The sequence below is a fragment of the Phodopus roborovskii genome, unplaced genomic scaffold, assembly GCF_943737965.1.
Source record: "Phodopus roborovskii unplaced genomic scaffold, PHOROB, whole genome shotgun sequence".
NCBI lineage: Eukaryota > Metazoa > Chordata > Mammalia > Rodentia > Cricetidae > Phodopus > Phodopus roborovskii.
In genome coordinates this window covers 22244447-22267185 of record NW_026126549.1, presented here as the reverse complement: position 1 = coordinate 22267185, position 22739 = coordinate 22244447, and the positions used below count along the sequence as shown (strand labels likewise).

The following is a 22739-nucleotide window of genomic DNA, read 5'->3' as shown; positions in this document are numbered from 1 at the left end:
GTGAGGGTTATTCCTCATTTTTGCTGTCATAAATGATGCCATGGTGAACATTGCATAGCTTTTACTCAAAGCCAAACTCATGGTGAACAACTGAAGCCCTGGTCCTCTTGATTGAGGAAAGTCTCCACAGAACTATGAAGTACTGGGTCCATCTGGAAAGTGCAGAACTTCCCATAGTCTGGAACAAAACTATGCTAACCTGAAGAACTATGGTTCTCTCATCATGCATGTGTCATGTTAAAATCCATGCCTCTGTGTAACACAGCTGTTAGATTCCATTCCTCTTTAGGTCACCCTGCCATTTAACCCAGTAGCCCCAAGAGATCGCTGGATTCCTTCTAGGTTCATCCAGTTTACAGTGGAAATTACCGTTTCTTTTACCCAACAGGAAATACAGAAGGGATGGCTGGAATGTGTGGGAGAGACCGGGGTTGGTATGGAAGTTTGACATGGTATTCAATTAGGAGAGGGGTAGAGATTGTTTCCATGTGTGCACATAGTGGTGGTGTGACCTAAGCAAAATTCAGGATTCATTATTTGTCAGTGATGACTATATTTATGATGAGCAAAGTAATGCTTCAAAAATGTATCATCTGCTACTGGTAGAGAGTCCCATTAGACTTGTTAACCCGGCTACAGAAATTTCCTACAGAAGCTTGTGATGAATGACGTATCCTCGGAGACCTTCTGCTCTGTGAGATGAAGCAACAGCAGAACTAAAATGATGGGACTGATATCAAGTCCAGCTCCAATATACAGGCAACATGCAGAGATGCCCCTGCATCTCCAGCAGTGAAGATCACCAAGCTTAGGAATCTGGGAGTGCAGGACCACTTCTATCCAGTGCAGACCCAGCATTCAGAGTGCAGAAGGCACAGAGTAGGAGACAAGGATGCATGTGGGAGAACCGGAGCGTGCTGCTGTGCTGTGATAATCAGGGAGCTCTGTAAGTGCGTTGTGCATCTGCATGTACAGAGCTTCGTTTCTCTGTACTTACTGAGGACATCAGCAGTGCCTTACGCTGTTACTCTTTATCTGCTAGCTAGATAAATCACAATCAGAAAGTGAATTGTGTTTGATGAAGGAAAAGCCCTTGTTTATTTCAGCACTAAAGCCATGTAAACAAAAGAACAAAATTCTGGGATGGCAACATTGCAAGCTTACTCGGTGACAAACAAGAAAAAAGTTAAAAGACAAACATTTCAAAGTTCAGTGCCATTTGCACTTTTTATCCTATTGTGAGGTCATTGTAAATTATCGACCATGGTACTGGAAGATCATCTCTACATTTCCAAGGAAGATCATCTCTAAAGTATGTTGGGCTAAAAACAGCCTGTGTGTGCTGTTGGACTGACCTCTTGTTCCTTTTTCTGAGTTATCTACAGCGGGTTTTGAGATAGGTTGGGTGATGGAAAGGGGAGTGGGCTATCTGAGTCTAACCTCCCAGCTGGATGATCAGAACCTGTGCCTTCATTTCTCCATCCTCTTCGTGAACATTCATCTCTGGGAAAAAGCACCAGGTGCACTCTGGAACTTTCCCCCTGTTTGTATAACTCATTCCAGTCCTCTGAACTTTCTCTAGCCTGTTCAGACTCACTAGAAATGTTGGACTCTTTTACTCGATTCTTGTTTTCTTTTTGTTACTTTTTTATTTATCCTAAACTACAGTTGAAAAATCAATCAGTGGAAGCAACAGGAAAGATCCTGGGTCACCCTCATGAAAATTCCACAATTAAATGAACCCACAGTGACTTATGCTGTTACTCTTTATCTGCTAGCTCAACAAATCATGATCAGGAAATGAATTGTGTTTGATGAAGGAAAAGCCCTTGTTTATGTCAGCATTAAAGCCATGTAAACAAAAGAAGCAGCAAATTCTGGGATGCCAACATTGCAAGCTTCCTCTGTGACAAGCCAGAAAAAAGTTAAAGGACACACATTTAAAAGTTCAGTGTCACTCACTTGTGCTCTTTATCCTATTGTGGGGTTGTTTAAAATAGCTTTACCTGAAAGGGAAAATAAATGCCCCGCGGTGTGCATCTTTCTCTCCTGGTGTAAAGAAGCAGAGTGCACTCATAAAATGAAGGAATGCAATGAGCTTCTCTACTAGGAGCCTGGACTTTTGCTTTGGGTAGAACATCCAGGTTTTTCCAGCTGCAGCTGGCATCACTGTGTATGCCTGGCTTGCATTCCTTGGATCTAAGGGCCAGTAAATTGAATCAGCAAATAAAGACTCGGTTGCACCTCAGTTTTCATTCTGGCAAAAACTTTATGTGAAAAGAACCCAGTGTTTCATTTTAATGCTTGGGAATGTCGACTTAAACCCAAGGCTATCGGCACTTTTTTTGTCCCTTTGTGACAGCAGTCAGCATGTCCTGTTGCTAATCTATCTATAGGACTGTTTCACTGGCAGTTTGTCAGGGAACACAATTGTAAACAAACACTGATAATCATTTTAGTGGTTAAGTTAATTAGTCTATGGGTCCTAGACAATGTTTGTGTGTGTTCATCACAAAGACGAGCAATGGGAGCCAAAGGAAAATGAATGACATTCTCCACAGATAAATGCGAGTTTACATATTTATAGGTCAGTTCCTCTCTGAAAACTTTTTTCTTGGCATTTGCTGCAATGGGCTACTGTAACCCAATGTGCACCCTGGCTCCTGGTCTTCTGGGGCTGTGAAAACCCCTGGGTCCTGCAAGGTTGCACACTGGGCTCCCAATTCTTGTTTCAACCCTCTCTCTCTCTCTCTCTCTCTCTCTCTCTCTCTCTCTCTCTCTCTCTCTGTGTGTGTGTGTGTGTGTGTGTGTGTGTGTGTGTGTGTGTCAGTGTCCCTACCCAACCCTAGTATTTTAGCCCTTTTATATATCAGCAGACACAAAGCATAGATTTTCTGAATTCCAAACCCAGAGGCAGCCATGATGGAATAAGATAATACACGAGGAAATTATTTCCTAAGAAAGGTCATTGTCAATTTTAAAATACATTCTGACCCCTGTCACTCTATGGTTGGTGTCTGAGAATTTCTATATACCAAGATAGCTAAGAAACTGAACAACATTTGATAAGATCAGTGACTTTCTCTAAGTGTGGTATTAGTAAATAGATAGTTTTCCTTTTAAAATGATTTAGAATAGACATGATAATGAGGTGGGAGGTTAGAGAACTTAAGGCACGGTATATGCAAAACTGCAATGGTATTTATAGTAGACAATGCTCTATCGTTTCCTATTATTGGCTCCCTTTTTTCTGGTTTGGTTATCCAAATAATTGTAGCCTCATAAAGTGAACTGAGAATGCTAACCTCATGAAATGACTTGAGAATTATTTTCTCTTCGATGATTAGAATAGCTGTTGTCTTTTTTTTTTTTTTTATTGAGGCATTTAGATTTGAAATTTTTGTTAATAGATGATTTTTACCCCCACCCCCAAATTAAATCTCTGCTATGGCTATAAGACTTGTTAAGTTTCAGTCATTTATGTCTTTCAAGGAATCCTCTGTGTATATTTTCAAATGCATTGGTGTGGAGTTGTTGGTGACACTTAAATGGGGTCCTGACTTGCAGCCAGGAGACCTGACTTGTCATTGAGCCTCAGAGCGGCATGTGTTCTAGCAGTAATGCAGATGTTGTCATGAGAAGCTCATGCAGCTCCTGATGGAGAAGCATGCCCCATGCTTTGCTGTTGATGTTCTCTTTCCAGTTTGCACATCATCTCTCATCCACACTCAAAGACTTGAAAATGAGCCACGTAAGCTCATAATGACATTGCAGCCAGTTGAGAGAAATTTTCATTTTTATTTATTTGTTTGTTTGTTTGTTTGTTTTGGTTTTTCGAGACAGGGTTTCTCTGTGATTTTGGAGGCTGCCCTGGAACTAGCTATTGTAGACCAGGCTGGTCTCACACTCACAGAGATCCACCTGCTGTAACAGAAATGTCTACAAATCCTGCCTTGTGTCTGGTATCCCCTAGAAGATGCAAGAAATGGCATAAGAGCATGGAAGGTCACAGGCCCCTAGCGCCCTGCTTCTCACTTATGTCTCAGGTTTCCCCATGCTGAGAACATCCACACAGGGAAAGAAGCCCTAACTTTAAAATGCTCTCACCAAGTGTAAACTCTTGTGAGTCCTAGATGTAACATCAGAGAAATAATGCCTATAATGGGGTTTCTGACCCCCTCTGTAGTGAGATAGTCCTTCTCTGGCACTGACCACACCCATTGGGGGGTGGAGCGATGGGCGGAAGTGACCTGTGGAAGGAGGTCGGAGGGGGCCAGGAAAGGAGCTCTCTTTCTGGCGTGACTTGGACAGGAGAGGATCGGGTTGAATTTCCTGGTGTTCATCTGTCTAGGTTGTAAGTTATTTCTCCCTGAATAAACATCTATTCGGCCTATTTGTTTATCCTGATCCTATTTGTTTATCCTGATCCTTATTTACCGTGATACCCCTCTTTTAAATTTAAATTTAAAACAAGCTTGTTTTACAAGTCAATCCCAGTTCCTCCTCCCTCTCCTCCTACTCTGCCACCCCCAATCCCCAAACCCTTACCCCATCCCCTTTCTGTGTGCTCCCCAGGGAGGGCACGGCCTTCCATGGGGGAATCTTCAAAGTCTGTCATATCATTTGGAGCAGGGCTTGGGCCCTCCCCTGTGTGTCTAGGCTGAGAGAGTATCCCTTTATGTGGAATGGACTCACCAAGCCCATTCACATATTAGGGATAAATACTGATCCACTATCAGAGACCCCATATATTGCCCAGGCATCCTAACTGAGACCGACGTTCAGGGGTTCTGGATTGGTCCTATGCTGGCTTCCCAGCTATCAGACTGAGGTGCATGAGCTCCACCTTGTTTAGGTCAGCTGCTTCTGTGGGTTTCTCCAACCTGGTCTTGACCCCTTTGCTTATCACTTCTCCCTCTCTGCAACTGGATTCTAGGAGTTCAGCTCAATGTTTAGCTGTAGGTGTCTGCTTCTGCTTCCATCAGCTACTGGATGAAGGCTCTAAGATGGCATATAAGGTAGCCATCAATCTTATTATCAGGGAATGGCATTTAAGGTAGCCTCTCTACTATTGCTTAGGTTGTTAGTTGGGGTCATCCTTGTAGAGCTCTGGATATTTCCCTAGTGCCAGATTTCTCTTTAAACCTATAATGGCTCCCTCTATCATGGTATCTCTTTTCTTGCTCTCCTCTATTCTGCCCCCAACTCAATCTTCCTGCTCCTCATGTCTTCCTCTCCCCTACTCTTCTCCCCTTCTCTTTCTTCTAACTCCCTCTCCCCCCATGCTTCCAGTTTGCTCCAGAGATCTTATTCTCTTCCCCTCCTTGTTTCCTATCTTCTCTGCTGATGTGGAGTGTAGACTGGTGATCCTTTACTCTATGTCTAAAATCCGTATATGAGTGAGTACGTACCATGTTTGCCTTTTTGTGACTGGATTACTTCACTCGGGATGGTTTCTTCCAGTTCCATCCATTTGCCTGAGAATTTCAAGATTCCATTGGTTTTGTTTTTGTTTTTGTTTTCCTCTGAGTAGTACTCCATTTTGTAAATGTACCACATTTTCTCCATCCATTCTTCAGTTGAGGGGCTTCTAGATTGCTTCCAAGTTCTGGCTCTTACAAATAATGCTAATGCCTGTAATAGTTACGTAGAAAACATTTCCAAATGGCCTTAATTTGTTCATAGTAATCCTGAATATGGAACATTTCTGTCAGGTACAAAATTGTCCCTGGGACAGAATGCTATTATAAAGCAGTGTTTCGCAAATGTAGCATAAAATTACATCAAACTGGAGAATAGTGAAGATGTGTGTATGCACCTTTAAAAACTTCAAAGGAATGATGCTGATCCCAGGGGGCTCAGTGTAAAGTTTTTCCAAGCTTGCAAAAACAGTGTAGTGTGAAATCTGTCAGATTAACATTTTCTCACACACATGGAAACATGTTTAAAGTTTAAGTAAGAAACTAATGAAAAAAGAAGGGTTGGTCTTGGCTGCATTTTCAGTATGATGCAATGTGGGTTAACAGGAGGCTAAAGTACCAGAAACTCAAATGGGAAAGGTAGAACTATATTCAAATCAGTGGAATGCCATGGAACTCAAGAGAATTTTTCTAGTAAGATTACTTAAAAGTGTTTCCAGTCTGATTCTGACTGAGCCATTTGCCTAACACGGAGGAAATTTTGTAAGATGTTTGCAATCTGAAATGTTGCTCTCTGTGAATGAATAGTCACTTTTTTTCTGAAAGTGGGTCCTTGATTTAATTCATAATCACAAATTCATTCTGTGGCACTCACCGCCAATTAGATTTTTGGCCTTTTGTTTCTGTTTCAGAATTTTGGATCAGGGAAGCTTTGACAGCCCTTACCACTGGTTCTGAAAGATTCTAAAAGGAAAGTCTTGTGGCTGGTGGTGACAACTGAAAGTCCTTGCCATTTACTCCCTTGCCGCTCATCCTAGCATTTCAAAGGTGATGGAGGTCTCTGCAAACTAGATCAGAGTTGGATATAGCTGAGAGAATTTCTAGGAGCTCCTGCTTTGCCCTGGGGGCTCCCCTGAATCCCAAGCCCATCCCTGCTCTAAACTTGGATAACTGTCACAGAGGTCAAATCTTGCCACAGTACCAGTTCTTGGGTTCCCTGTTTGTCCATGAGATGGAGCGTCCCCTCTGTGTCCCTTTCCTCTTGGCGTCAGAAATTGCAGACCATTTCTGTAAAGAATATTTCCTTGCCCAATGGACATACATATTCTGAAGGGCTGAGAGTACTCCTAGACCACAGCAAAAGGTTTGGCTGAAATCTGTCTGCAACTGTGGTCACTCTCAGTGACTCTTTGTCCTCTCCTTGATTATAGTGACAAGATGAAATTAATATACTTTTGGGAACAGCATAATATTAACAGTAAGACATAATTACAGTGTTCATAATTCTACACATCAACCCAAACTTCCCACTCAGCATCTCTGTAAAGACATTATGAAGAGACATACAATCTCTCTGTTGGGGAGTATAGTTCTCAAATTCATCTTAAATGGGACCCATATAGACTCTTGTTTACCAGTGCCAGCATAAGCCAAGCTTATGTCACCCTCACAGCAATAATACTCAGAACAGCAGTAGCCAGAATTTTTGGAGCACATATCATATGTCAGGTCCTGTGGTGTTACTCTCTGTACATGACATCACATAACCTAGAAATTACCAACAAAGTATGGAGATTAATAACAGATGAACCATAGTTTTCACATGAACTGCTTGCTAGTTTCCAATGTTTTCCTCAAAGCATGTGATCTTTGCTCTGTGTCTTGGCAAGAAAAGTAGGGGAGGGTGTCATGTAATGAGTGGCAGCTTGTGTTCTTTTAAGCTCATATTCATGATTTGAAGTAGATCCATAAGCCTTTAAGTTGGCCGTCCAGTAAGTATGGCAAGGTGTTGTTTGCCTCCTGGGCAATGGCTTTACTATTTCCTGTTGAGATTCAGCGTTGTTGGGCTGAAAAGATGGCTCAGCCATTAAAGGCTAGGCTCATAACCAAAAATATAAGAGACTCAGTGTCATACATTCCAGCATTAAAGGGAAGGAACATAGCCAGGATGGTGAGGGGAGTGAGTCCATGGACTGACTGAGAGGGGCTCCTCTGCACTGTGGGGATTTGCAATTCAATACCTAAGTGGGAAAACCATCACAGACCACTCCTTAAATCCAAAGTTCACTTTTAGATTCCAATGGAAATGGAAGTGGCCCTGACAGATTAGGTCCATTTGCGTGAGTTTCTAATGTTGCGCTACCAGAGTAAACAAGCGATCTTCACAATGGAAACTCATACAAAGACTCCTGTTTGCTCTCCGAAGTGGACCATATTTTGAAGATATGCTGGTCAGAATTGAGCTTCAGTGAAAATTACTGGACTGTAAATGATCCGTGGAATAACTGGGTTAGGAGTTTCACTGTGTAGCTAAGTTTAGCCACAGGCTTATTGCCAGCATAACATTATGGTCATATTTTAATGAGACAAAGGCATAAAGAATGCTAGAACTATGGAAAACAGACATTTGGAAGGCTTCTCTGGCTTTATAGCTACATCTTTTTTGTATTTGATGACAAACACCTTAGTGGCTTCTTGCTCAATGTTCTAAATATGGAATGCCTGTTTTCCATCCTGTCTTCCAACTCCTCACCAAAACTCAGGAGTCATTTGTGTAGCCTCAGAGCTAGTCCATTTGAGATGTCATTTAACATGAATACTAGACTAGATGGCTTCTACACGAGCTAGTCTCACAGGTCCTGAGACTGGGAGTCAAAGTTGAAGGGATGGCAGGCTTGGAATGAGGTGAGGTGCAATGTCTGAGGTCGTCTGTGGCTGACTTCTTGTGTGCTTCTATGGCAGAGGGGGCCTCCAGGGCCCCTGGTCACTAAGGATACTTGTAAGAGTAGGTGAGCTGAAAGTCAAACCTTATTGAGAGTAACACAGAAAAGAAAGAGTAGGTAAAGAGAGAAGATGGACACCCAAGACATTGAGATTTAATAAAGTGGGAAAATAAGTTCTCAGTACCAGAGAGAGGGGGACCCAAATGGGTTGCAAAGGCCCACTTATCTAGGGATATTTTATTAGTCTATGGCCAAAGACTATAATACTGTCATTAGCTAACCAGCTAGAAATCCCCTTACCCCACTTAATGCATGATCTCCAGATTCAACTGGAGAGAAGCCCATGTTCCATTTTTGTGTTGCTTTTGGTCATGGTGTTTATCCTAGCCAAAAAAAACCTAACTAAGACACCTTTGTGTGCATTTCAGTGGCAAAAAGAATATACTCAATCAAATGCAATTTTTTACATATAGATGGTTAAATACATGCAAAATTCATATGCATTATCTGTAAATACACAATAATTACATGCATAACAGTTACTTTAAAAAAATATATGTGTAACAAACACAAGGTAAATGTCAATGAACATGGTATGCCAACCTCCCAAACTCAGGACAACGTCCAGGAAGAAGGAAGAGAGGGAGAGAGTAATGGCAACAGGTAGCTATGTCCCTAGGTTTCTGTTTTTCTCTTAATGCTGTCAGAAGAATCAAGGGTGGCAAGAGCTAATGCCAATCGAGTCTGGCAGTGTGCAGTTATATGTCTCCTGACACACATTGTTCCTATTGTCACATCTACCTTAAAATTTAAATCCTTGTATTTGTCTTGTCCATTCAATCACTGACGTAGGTGGCAAGTCTCTTTGGGGTCTTCAAATACTTGGGCAGACTATTGTCCACCCACACTTGTCGGTTTCACTTAAATGTCCCTCCTTTCCTCTGTCTCTCCCCACAGTCTGCTTTCAATATTGTGTTGTTGCAACTTCAGCAATCTAGATAAAAGTACTAAACCTGGCACAAGGGGAAAATGATCTTCTTGAGTTTCTCCACATTACTAGGTCGCAGATGGCATGTCCATGCCATTTACAGTGTGTGAGAATTTGAAAGCATAGATAATGATTTTTCTTAAATCTCTCATTTTTGAGTAGACAATTTAAGGACTCAGAGTAATTATGAAGGGAATAAAAAACAAAGCTATATTACAGTAGTTTGTTTGAAATCTCTAAAATGTGAAACAATTCATACCCACTTATGTGGCCAAATATTCCAGCCTTTTCAAAGCCAGGTAATCTGAAAGTTCAAAACCATTAAGAAAACTCTCATTCTCTCTCTGTCTCTGTCTCTGTCTCTCTCTCCTTTCCTCCCCCTCTTTCTCTCTCTCTCTCTCTCTCTCTCTCTCTCTCTCTCTCTCTCATACACACACACAGAGATATAGAGATGCTAAGACATACATTATCAGGACCTTTTCCTGTTTTAAAAGTGAAGTTTTGGGACTGCAGGTGGCTCTGTGACTAGGAGCATGTGTTGCTCTTACAGAGTTTGATTCATAGCATCTATGTCTGGAGGCTCAAAACCACCTGTAACTCCAGCTGCACAGGAACCATTTCTCTTTTCTGGCATCAAGAGACATTCACATAATTAAACAGAGATGTGTGTGTATAATAAATAGAAAATAATAAATCTTTTTTAAAGAAAGAAACTAAGATTTCAGAGCACTGGTGTGAATTCTTACAAAGCTTGGTTCTGTGTGGGACTCTGGTTTTGAATGAATGTTTCTGATAATGACTGAACTCATAAAATATCCTGGCTGCTTTTGGGATCTTAACAAGTTTTATTATCTTTAAATTATTCCAATATTAAGATAACTATTTTTAAATGGCTTTTTCACATCTAAAAACATTCACAGATGTTTAAGCAAGCTAATTTTCAAAAGACTTTTAAAACCACCAATTTATCTGGATTTAGATATCAATATTAATTTCCAAGTTCGATTTGTGAATATTAGTTTAATCCAAACTTATAGCACTTACAGTTGCTGGCTGTCTCTTGGCTTCTCTAATATGTTCTTCTAGGAATCAGAAGGCAGGCAAGCATGAGCAGCTTAGCCAGCCTACCTTATGATTCCAGATACACTTACAACAAGTAGGGAGAAGGTGCCAGAAATTGCTTTGGGGTCTCTCCATCTTTTCCATGAGGCCTGATTTTGTTAGACCAGCAGCCCCTGGTTTTCTGTGCTTCTCGGGAACATGGGACAAGAGTATTTTAATTAATTTTCTATGGCTGTGAATGACTAAAACAGGTGACAAAAGAAATAATTTATTTGCAGCTTACAATTTCAGAGGGTGAGTCCATGATCATATATGGTGGGAATCATGGCAGTAAGGAGGAGGCATGGTGCTGGGCAGCAGTTAGGAGCTCACATCTTGGGACATAACGACCAGGCAGAGAAGATACTGGGAATAGCTTGAGCTTTGACATCTAAAGCCTGTCCCCGAAACTTCCTCCCATGATGCTGCATTTCCTGATTCTTCCTAAACAGTTCCACCAACTGAGGCACCAAGTATTGAAACATATGAGCTTATGGGGTACCCTCTTTCAAACCACCACAAGTTGGAAAAAACAGTGAGTGTCTTGGTGGGGTAGAGTTTCTAAATGAGAGCTTCTAGAACTAGCTATCTGACCACATTCTTGGACAATGCAAAAAGGAATCTGATTAAGTGTTTCTCAAAATTAATTGTAAGCATCTCCACTGAAAAAAATGAATCTTAATCGCCATCATTACTTATCGTGGTCGTTTTTAAAAGCCTTGACTGTGCCTCACTGATCACTTGGAATGAAGCAACTGCAGTGAGGGATGGAGAGGAAGGCATTAACAAGATACTTCCAAACCCAGCCTGACTGGGACTCATGGATTTTCCAAGTCACTGCTGCTGAAAGTAGTAGGTGAACACCGGCCCGTGTGTTCAAAAACAGTTTTTCAACAAGTAAAACATGCACATAGAGAAAGCATGTAAAGATTACACCATAGTATGGGATCACTGGTATCAGTGTAATGTCCTAATACGTAGTGGGTTTTCTACTGACCACTTAGTTATATTTTACAAATGTATCAGGATAGAGTAACAAACTTGATTAAAACCCAGCCCCAGGACAGCAGATGCAGGGTCTTTTTAAATGGGTAATAGTTCTTTGTTCTACAGCTTTCTTCTTTCCTATGTATGGATGACAGGATCCACAAGGTTATGGGTGGCAGCTGTTACATGTACTAGCTTTACACATCACTAGGCATAATTACATAAATGAAAAGACTGTATACATTTTGAGCATGAATGCAGTGGATGAGTGCAAAGACAGTGTTTGGAGGACTGAAGAAAGGTTTATAACTCAGAGCAACAAGAAGAAATCTGGAGACAGTCCCAGAGCTGTATCTTCTAAGCAAAGAAGGCAAGAAGAAATTCATACCTAGTGAGTGGTCACAACGAATAGAGGGTGCTCAATTGGAGACATATTTCTGAGCATGCTTCTCAGGTCTTGCCTCCTATTTTACAAGTGCAGAACTGGTAATGGGAATGTCTGTGGGCAGAGAATTTGATATATGAGCAAGAAAACTTCATTCTAGGTCTCCTAAAAGAAGATATTAAGACGAGAACAGCAATGGCTAAGAACACTAGACATCTGACAGTGTGAGGAGTGGCATCCTGGTCACATGATCGGCTAAAGGGAACACCCGCTCTTCCAAGTTTGGCCTCTGTCCTGCATCTTGGATGTGATGCTGCTGTCTGTCCTCCATTGCTTCTCTCCCTCTCTTTCTCCATCCAGTTTCGTGTTGATTTCAAAAGATGAGAGGTTGCCATGAGACTAATACATGCTTTCTTTGGAGGATTATTTGTCCCAAAGTAATCATTTTATGCTTCCTGGCTTCATTAGAGGATTTAGCACTTGCCTTAGATTTTTATCAATCTATTACACACTTGCTCATTCTCATGAGCTAATGCTCACGTAATGGCTTCCTGCGAGACACAAGGTCATAAAGAGCTCTAGACTCTTGAGAAGAAAAAGATAAAAGTGTAGTGTCTTGCCTTCACACCCACCAGCATGGCTTTGCCTTCACACCCGCCAGCATGGCTACTCTCAACACACACACACACACACACACACACACACACACACACACACACACAGACACAGACACACATAGACACACAGATACACATATATAACACAGACACACACATAGATGGAGACACAAACATGCACACATACATAAACAGAGACACAAACACACACGCATACAGAACACAGACACAAACTCATAGATGCAGAAATACACACAGACACATAGAAGGATACACAGACACACACTCAGAGACATAGACACATAGATACACACACAGAGACACACTCAGAGACACAGACACACAGATACACACACACACAGATACACACACACACACAGATACACACACACAGACACAGACACACACAGAGAGACACACTCAGAGACACAGATACACACACACAGAGACACAGACACACACAAAGAGACATACTCAGTGACACAGACACACAGATACACACACACACACAGGCACACACACAGACACACATACAGACACACACACAGACCGGTAGTCAGACTTTGAAGCCTTTTGCATTGGGATGGGAATTATAACAGTGCACCCACTCTGGCAGACTGTGCTATGGATGCTCTGAAGAGTGCACACAGAGTCACCACACGATCTAGCTGTTTGAAACTTTAAGAAAAATGAAAGCAAATTAGCTCCCTCTTGACTGAATCTAGTTCCCTAGACTACAAAGTAGAATGGTGGCTCCCAGGGACTGGGGAAAGAGACAAAAGGGGATTGTTGGTTGGCTAGAGTTCCAGATTTACAGGATGAAAACATTCTGGGTATTAATTGCCCAAGAATATTAATAAATTTGTGCTTCTGGACAGTGTCTGTAAACACAGTGGACATGGGAGTGTATGCTAGTATTTTTCACGGTTATAGTAACGTTTGAAACATGGGGGCAGGAACAGCACTAGTGTTTCTTACATGTGGTCTGGCTCCAGTGGAGATGGAGCAGATGTCTGAGTGAACCTGAAAACAGGTGGTGGCTTACACATAAATCTGCCACTGTGTGCAAGTAGAGACAAACATACTGTCAGGTCATCGTCAGCGTGTTATCAGATGCTAGGGTGCCTTAGAGGCACAGTGAGCAACATAACTTCTCTGTGGGACTATGGATGAGCAGACATCTGGGATGAGGCCCTGCAGAGCATGAGGACCAGCCGTGAGGATGTGGGGCCTATGGAGGAAGGCAGATCCAAAGAATGTGATGGAAGAACCTGCTTGCTTCTGTATCACCTTCTGCATTACAAAGAGGGAACAGTTCTCTGATCAAAGTACCCTCGTGGATTCTTGAGAGGATCAGCCAGGTGGGCTCATACTTTGTCTCAATTGGGTATTTGAATCTGTTGCCAGGTGAATTAGTTTTTCATTACTATAACAGAACACCCAAAGCATTCTAATATTATGAAGAAAAGGGGGAATGTGTTGGTCACATTTCTAGAGATTGGAGAGGATGTTGTCAGCCATGGCTTGGCTATAGAGGACTGATGGCAGATGTCTGGAGTGTATGTGGGAGAGGTCACATCAACAAATGAGAAGCCAGTGGGAGATGGAGGGTCCCACAGTCCCATCTGAGGGATCTGCTTTTGAACATCATCACACTATTCGAATCAGTACCCCAGCACATGAAACTCTTAGGAACAAGACAACTCCAGCCCAAAGCACCTGGACTCTCAGATAGTCTTACGCAGGGCTGACTCATTTTTTTTTCTATTTAAATTTGAAACAAGCTTGTTTTACATGTCAATCCCAGTTCCCCTCCCCTGTTTCCCCCACCAACCCCCATCCCATCCCCTTTCTGTTCCCCAGGGAGCAGACTTCCATGGGGAGTCTTCTAAGTCTGTCATATCTTTTGGAGCAGGGCCTACGCCCTCCCCCATGTGTCTAGGCTGAGGGAGTATCCCTCTATGTGGAATGGGCTCAAAACAAACACAGTAAGTACTCACTCATATCTGGTTTTTAGACATAGAGCAAAGAGTTACCAGCCTACAATTCACACTGCCAGAAAAGCTAAGAAACAAGGAGGACCCTAGGAGAGACATACATGGTTCCTTAGGGAAGGAGAAAGGGACAAGATCTCCCAAGCAAATTGGAAGCATGGGGGAGGGGAGAGAGAGTTAGGGAAGGAGAGAAGAGGAGGGGAGAGGAGAACATGAGGGAGCAGGAAGATTGAGTCAGGGGAAGAATAGAGGAGAGCAGGCAGTGCCTACTCTTAACACATACATTTACTTTGGGTTCATTGAAAGGGTGGAATGCAAGATTCTTGTTTGCAAGAATCTTGTGACCCAAGATGCATGTTAAATGACAGTTCTTTGATAGTTGTGTTTATTCTGAATATTTTTGTTTTCCAAACGAAGATGATAAAATTCATGGATGTAAAGCCTTACATAGTAGTGGTATTTCTCTGGATACTGCTGTGGGAATCCTTAACATTCTCCCTTTCTTTCTCAAAAGAAGAAACATTATCATCCCTTAGTCTCTACTCCTCCCAAAACCATGACCACTTCTATGATATAAGTTATCCTTAGTGTCTTAATGCAGGTAATATGTTTGCACACAAAACCTTTTTTACAGGAGGCATGTCCTCAAGACAACAGAACTCAAAATTCACTGAGACCTCTTGAATCCAAAGAAAAGATGCCATGGCCAAGTGAGAATGTCCCCTCACTGCACCAGGCCTTCAGTTCCTGAAGCAACTTGGACACTGTTCTACCCTCAAGGGGGAGCTATGCCCAATATTAAAATGCAACAAGCCAGATCAAACGGAAATAATCCTTTAAGTGCTGTAACCTTTAAGTGTTAGATAACTCAGATTGACACATGTCATAACTCCTGCCCTCCTATAGGCACATGTCAATCTACAGACATTTACTACAGTATATAATACTTGTGTGTGAGAGAGAGAGGGAGAGAAAGAGAGATAGATAGAGTGAGAGAGAGAGAGACAGAGACAGAGAGAGGGAGAGAGAATATGACTTACACTATTTACCCTGCTAAAAATCAAAATTCTAGTAATGGATAATTAATGGATAGTCTGTAACCATATTTTGTAGTTTGAGTTTGATATGACCCTAACATATTTGTGTTTAAATACTTGGTCTCCATCTGGTGGCAGTATTTAAAAAGCTATAGAACCATTGGGACGGACATGTGATCCAGATGGTGAGTATAGACCAGTGGAGATGGGGGTTCTAACCCAGGCCTTCTTCTGGCTAGAGCTTGATGTTTCCTGATCGACCATGATGCGGGGGGATGTGGCCACTCATGTCCTCACCATGCCTTCTCACATGCTCTGAAACATAACCCACAGTAAACCCTTCCTCCCAGACATTGCTTTTGTCAGCTTTTGTGGCAGTGATGTCAACAGTTAGAGAAACCATTCTGTGACTTTTGCCTGTTTATTGAGGCCCATGCACTACAGATCAAACTGTGAGTCAGATTCTTCAGTGTTGGTGGAGAAATGTGCAAATCCTGGAGTAAGTCATGGTATTGACTGGAAGGGATGAAATACTGGTGGTGATATGAAATAGTTTTGCTTTTGGTGTGTACTGTGGGGAGCTACTATTGAATTTCTGATGGAGCCAACCAGGCCTAAGCTAAGGATGATGAAGCCTCTTCCAGCTGAAGGATGCGGCCTGGGAGGTTGAAATCTCCTACTCAGGTTAACCCCAAAATATCCAGCTTCTCAGATGAGCTTTTCATTCCATGTACTTTCTATAGAAGTCTGCATTGTCAACTAGGGCTGCAAAAACATTTTCAGGAAGTTTTAGGTTCTAAATGGAGTATAATACTTTATCACCTTTTGATTTAATCATAAATACATGTATTTGTGAGTTTCTTCTTATATGTTTTATTTTTCTCTTAATTAGTATGTATTATTTGTACATATTGATGTAATCCAATATGATTTTAGAGTACTGGACTCAATGTGTTTTTTTTTTTTTACTTCAGATATAATTTTAATAAAAGTTTCCTACCAGACTTAAGGAAAAAAAGATCTATAATAAAGCAAGTTTACTATAGGAAGTACTAAATCAATTTGTGTAGGTGAAACTGAAGAGAGTTGAATTTTCCTTTTGCTTCTTTGAAACCCGAGTTCAGCAATGCCCTTTGCTGCCCTTCATTGTTATAGACAACACAGCACTGGGTGTGTATGGGTTGGGGGGTCGTGGTTATAAGAGAAGAACATGTGGTATTTGATGATCTCACACATGAGTGGAGCATGCTGATCCAAATGAAAGGACACATGATGGGCATCGTGCTGCACATGGGAGGCAGAGGCAGGCAGATTTTTGTCATCAAGGCTGATCTACCCAGGCCGTCCAAGGCTACATAGTGAAGCCTATCTGAAAAAAAGAAGGAAGGGGGGAGGAAGAGGAAGGAAGGAAGTTAGTAATTTCTGTTAGAAACAGTAAAAACGGGCTGGAGACATGGCTCAGTGGTTAAGAGTACCAGCTGCTCTTAGAAGACCCCATTTTGATACTGAGCCCCCAAATGATACCCACATTTGTCTGTACCCTCAGTTCCAGGGGATCTGATGCCCTCTTTGTCCTCCCTGGGTGCCAGACATGCATATAGTGCACATACATCTATGCAGGAAAAGCACTTATACACATAGAAATGAGCAAATATTTGAAAAGGATCAGTAAAAACAACAGAAAGAGGTGGAACTCATCCATATGCAAAATCCAACCCTTTATTGGCATCAATATGTCATACTCTCAACATCCCATATAAAGACATATTTTGCACACTTTCCCATTATGTAATCAGGAACAGTCAAGCTACATAGTAGAAATTAGAATTAAAATAAATGATTTCAAATTTTAACAAGCATCATACAAGTAAGTTATTCTTTCAAAGTACATCATTAATTACTAAACTTTGAAAAACTCAAATTGCCCATCACTGGAATTTGATAAAAATAAATTTCACAGAAATTCTACTATACAATATTTGGCTTTCATGTCTGAGCTGTAGAACTCTGACCAAGTTCAATATTTGTTCCCATAATATTGGCACTGAGAAATTATTCATGCCATGTCTGACCTGAAATGAAATATTTGTTTATTTAGTTGACCTCACTAGCATGTTATCACATATATGGCATTCCATAATTCCATGATTTTGATAGGGTTGATCAGCAACTAAAATGTAAATTTCTAATAGCCATGTCAGGATTTAGCACAATCTGCATTTTGAATGAACATAGAGATCCTGTGACTAATACAGTGTCAAATTTACATATGAATGTGACAAGGGTAGGTTCTAAGCAACAGAAGCATGTCTCAGGAAATTGTACTTGCAGTCCTGGAAACAATCTCTCTCTCTCTCTCTCTCTCTCTCTCTCTCTCTCTCCTGGAAACAAACACGCTCTCTCTCTTCTCTCTCTCTCTGTCTGTCTCTGTCTCTCTCTCTCTCCTCCATCCCTCCCTTTCTTTCCTGACTTCCTTCCTTCTACTCCCCGCCCCATTTAAAGTTTCATCTTAAGTGTATGGATGTTTTGTTGTTTTTGTTTTGTTTTCTGCATGTATATCTGTGCACCTCATGAAAGCAATACCCATGAAGGCCAGAAGAGGGCACCGTATTCCCCTGGATCTGGAGTTACAGATGGTTGTGAGCTGCCATGTATGTGCTAGTAATTGAATTCAGGTCCTCTAAAAGAGTAACCAGTGATCTAAACTGCTGAGCCATCTCTCCAGGAACATTACCACCTTTTAGTCTCTACTCCCACACTGTGATCACCTAACCCTTAGTGCACTTGCTTCATTTGCATATGCTTGCTCATAAATCCTGTCCTGAAAGATGATAAAATACATTCCCTGTTCAGAGGAACTCAAAATTTAACTAGCACCAAAGTAACTAAGAAAAATTCAAATTATGATTCAAATAAAATTGTGGAGCAAAAGGGAAACACCACTTTGGAGATACGGGAAGTTAAGAGTTCCAAGGAGATGGGATAAGGGGTGAGATTGATCTCACTTTATCATTTCTGAGTTTCTTCCCTGCCCAGCTTTAACCTGCCAAAACATTAACATTTCTTCTTGTCTCCTTCCTACTTATCAAAGTGTGCAATGTCTCAGTACATGTTATGTCATTGTGTAGCTTTATATCTACTCTCAAGTGTGTTAACTTGCCATGGTTGACTGCAAATATCCACACTTCTTTGTTTTTGAACAGGTTGTTTGGAATCAAATCCATAATCCAAACAGATTGCTCCAGCACCTGGAAGATCATAGTAAACCCACAGCTATCCTGGTATCACCATGCCAACCCCATCCTCCTGCTGGTGATGTACTACACGTTGGCCACGCTGATCCGCATCTGGCTGCAAGAGCCCCTTGTAAGAATCTAGAAATGTTTCCTAATCTTATCTACAAAGTACCTAGAGTCTCTGGGACATGTGGTTGTCACTACCAACCATCTACTCAACGCAATTTCAGCAACACTGTAGTGTTTTCCACTTACTGGTGTAATGCTACAAGTATTGAGTGAGCATAGGTAGTACCCCACCAATGCCAGCTCCCCATCACGACACCTGCGTGTGCTGCAACAGTTTCCAGTTGGCAACAACAATGAAAGATTAATTTTTAGTCTGCACTCATTAGTCCAAGAGGCAATATGCTGGTTGATTTTGTGAATCCTTCTTCCCACCCATTAAATAACTAAAGAGTGAGTATTATGCCTGTCTCACAGGCGAGGGAAATAATGCATGAGAGATAAGTGTTCTGACATCACACACTTACTGGATGGTACAGATCGGATTCAAGCCTAAGTTTGACATGGAAGTTAGTCTTAGTGACCATTCAACCCTGTATTCCTATATTTGCTGACATGTCTGGCCTCTGAGGATAGAAGGCTTGTACCTATGGAGCCCTCTGTGAGACTTGGAGATTAGGACATTCCTGTCAAGCAGCATGGACTAGCTTTTTACCTATAAGAATAGTTACATTCCATAGTGATGGTCATATGAAATATTTTGTTATTTTAGGACAGTATTTGTTATTTTGATCAAACCCTATCTGTCATACACTAACTTTGAACACATTGGGGCAAAGGCTGACAGTTTGTGGATGTGCTTTGAGAAGCAGAGCTCCTCCCACGACTCTGTGTTTCAGGTGCAGGATGAGATGGCAAAGGAAGAGGAGGGCACCCTGGACTGCAGTTCTAATCAGAACACAGCAGAGAGGAGGCGGAGCCTGTGGTATGCAACCCAGTACCCAACTGATGAGAGAAAAGTAAGGCACGGAGCAAGAACACTGGACTTCATATTTAGTTTTCTGCATCTGCATTCCTTGTTGAATGTGGGGATCAAAACCAGTGGTCAGCTCACATTGCTCCTGACTTATGTAAATAACGTGACTTAGGCGGTTATGTAAATAATGCATCTTATGCTGAGTAGTGAGAAACAGAGAAGCTAATGTGAGGAAGGACAGCACCATGGGGCAGGTGGGTTGCACCATAGGGCAGATGAAATGCACAGGTGTGGTGCACCATGGGACAGGCATCATGCCTGAGATACCCAGGAGGTTTCCTTGTCTCCCAGGTGTTATCTTGCCTATTTCACCAAATAATAGTGACAGGATAGCTAGACCATGGGCAAATTAAGTCTCATGGGGTCCTGAGGCTCCCAACCCCCTGTTGAGGGAGAAAAGGTTACAATTTTTCCTGTTCTTATGTTGATCTTTGCATAATGGCTAAGAAGCCATCATGCCTGATGCAAAATCAAAGCCAGGACCCCAAATATAGTGGTGATTGTAGACTGCTAATGCTGGACATCCACAGAAAACAAAATAAGCCAGCTTTTCCTAAGAACATCCCTTACAAGCCAATATGAACAGGCGCCAAACACGACATGACGATGGTCCACATACTGTACATTGATCCTTTAAGATTATAATGACTTTAGAAATTCTTACAGCCTTACAGTATCACAACATAAAATATGGTTCATATATTATGATCACACTGTTAAAATAGCTAGTGTAGCCTTAGTGTGCAGTGTTTATAGATTCCACAAAAGGTGCACTCGCATGCTAGGCCATTATATGCATTTATTGCCCCTTGCTGGCTCCCTCAGAGCCATCTCGTCCTCCACACTCCATAACAAGAGCACCTTAAAGATAGATTTCTATGACCTGTCATACCATGTTTTCATAGCACCTTCTCTAATTTGAGATGTATAAATGATCTTTGTGTTTTCACTGGGGCTAGTCTTCAGGGTGGTAGCATGCTGTCATGTGTGTAGCTTAGGAATGGTGGTCTATGTCCTATGGTCTGGGAGAGGACTAGGCTGTACCTCTGAGGTTAGTATAATTATCGTATCACACAAAAATGAAGTTGCCTAATGATGCACTACAGTCCTCAGAATGTGCCTGGTCATTAAGCAGCATATGACTATATGACTACATTAGTTTTCTTAAATATTAACCTTGAAGTAAATGTGTGTGTGTGTGTGTGTGTGTGTTTAACATTCTGCGTGAGAGAACAGGACATCTGAATAGTGTGCCATATACAAAGTCTGGATAAAGTCACGAGGAGAAACACAGAGTGTTCTAAGGTCACTGTGGAGCAGAGCTCACCATGTCTATATCAGTGTTTACAATCTCATGGATTATGATTGCTTATCTGTTTGTATAATTGAACATCAGAGTTGGGAAATGGTTATGATAAACGATGATATCCAGTTTAATGGTTGTTGTCTTTTGCATGGCCCTTCTAACATACTAGCATCCCACTAGTAAGAGGCTGGGTTTACGTCTAGAAACATGTACAAATGAAGATGTACTTTAGACTGCTTTTCGCTTACCAATTAACATGTTGTCCGCCTTGCTTTTTACAGCTTTTATCCATGACCCAAGATGACTACAAACCATCTGATGTTAGTATATCCTTAGAATTGTCATTTATGCTTATGTAAGTGACTTAAATGTGACAAGTGGAGTTAGATCTTTTAAGTATATTGAACTATCTATAAATTCCCATCAGTTTTTCAGGTTTTTTTTTTCCCAGAAACTGTATTTACTTTATTGCTCTAAAAAAATCTGACTCATGTTATATGATAGGCTGAATATAATACATAAAAGATATTTATAATTTGAAAAAGCCCTATTTGAAGCATTGCCATTGTGTGTGTGTGTATCTGTGTGTGTACATATGTGTACCTGTTTTTGTGGGTTGCACATGTATGTATAAGTGCATATGCATGTACAGATAAATGTTCATATGTGTGTGTGTGAGTATGGGAGCCAGAGGACAACCTTGTGTGCTATTCCTCAGGAATTGTTCCCCAACTATTTATTATTATTATTATTATTATTATTATTATTATTATTTTCCTAAGTGGTGTGTCTCACTAGCTTGGAACTTTCTTTAGTCTGTGCCAGCTGGTTAGTGAAACTGTTTCTATCTCCCTAGCTCTGAGACTACAAGGGAATGACACCATGCCTGGATTTCTTTGCATAGATTATTGGAATCAAATTCAGGTCCCTGTTCTTGAAAGGCAGGCACCCTACTGACCAAGTTATCATTCCTGGCCCTGTTGACTAGTCTGTCTTTACAACATTCCCATCTGGTAGTTGTGCTAATTATTACATAAATGGGAAGTATTGTCTGTACAAATATCTATGTCTCAAATACATAATGCCAGATAAATATGAGGCAAAGAATATCCAAGTATTTGCACTTAAGGTACCACAGCCCTGCAGTTGGGATGTCTGAGACCAGGATAACATTTGCTTAGCCCTGTGCAAAGCAAGTGGGTTCTGGGACCAGGGTGGATACCCAGGAAAGGTATGGAGGGGCCACTTAGGCAGATGGCTGGAAGATGTGCAGGACGGGCTCCACAAGATTTTCACAGGAGTTTGTATTTATCGTGAGGTCAGAGTCTGCTACATGGTTTGTAGCAGGAGTGCAGAAAGATTGGATATGCATTTCCCTGTCACTGGTCTGTGGAGACCAAATTTGGAGAGATCACATAGGATCCATCTTGATAAAAATATTTGGAGATGTATTAAATGGTTCAGCTTTTATGGGAAGGAAAAGGAGTGACTACAGAGAGCCCAAACAGCAATCACTGCTGTCCTCTTTCCTGGTCCTTCCCGCAGGGCCTGCTGGTGACTGTGAACGGCAACCCTGTGGACTACCACACCATCCACCCCAGTCTGCCCCTAGAGAATGGTCCCGCCAAGACCGACCTGTACACTACTCCCCAGTACCGATGGGAGCCCTCAGAGGAGTCCTCAG

General features: G+C 41.6%; 1 protein-coding gene across 1 annotated transcript in view; it reads left to right on the top strand.

The window, feature by feature from the left end:
• Piezo2 (piezo type mechanosensitive ion channel component 2) overlaps nucleotides 1-22739 on the top strand; it is a 330402-nt gene that overhangs the window by 208357 nt on the left and 99306 nt on the right. The window contains exons 8-11 of the mRNA XM_051201086.1: nucleotides 18675-18837; nucleotides 19613-19732; nucleotides 21337-21375; nucleotides 22601-22739. Of these exons, the coding sequence (XP_051057043.1) occupies nucleotides 18675-18837; nucleotides 19613-19732; nucleotides 21337-21375; nucleotides 22601-22739 (461 nt within the window). The remainder of the gene's footprint in view (nucleotides 1-18674; nucleotides 18838-19612; nucleotides 19733-21336; nucleotides 21376-22600) is intronic.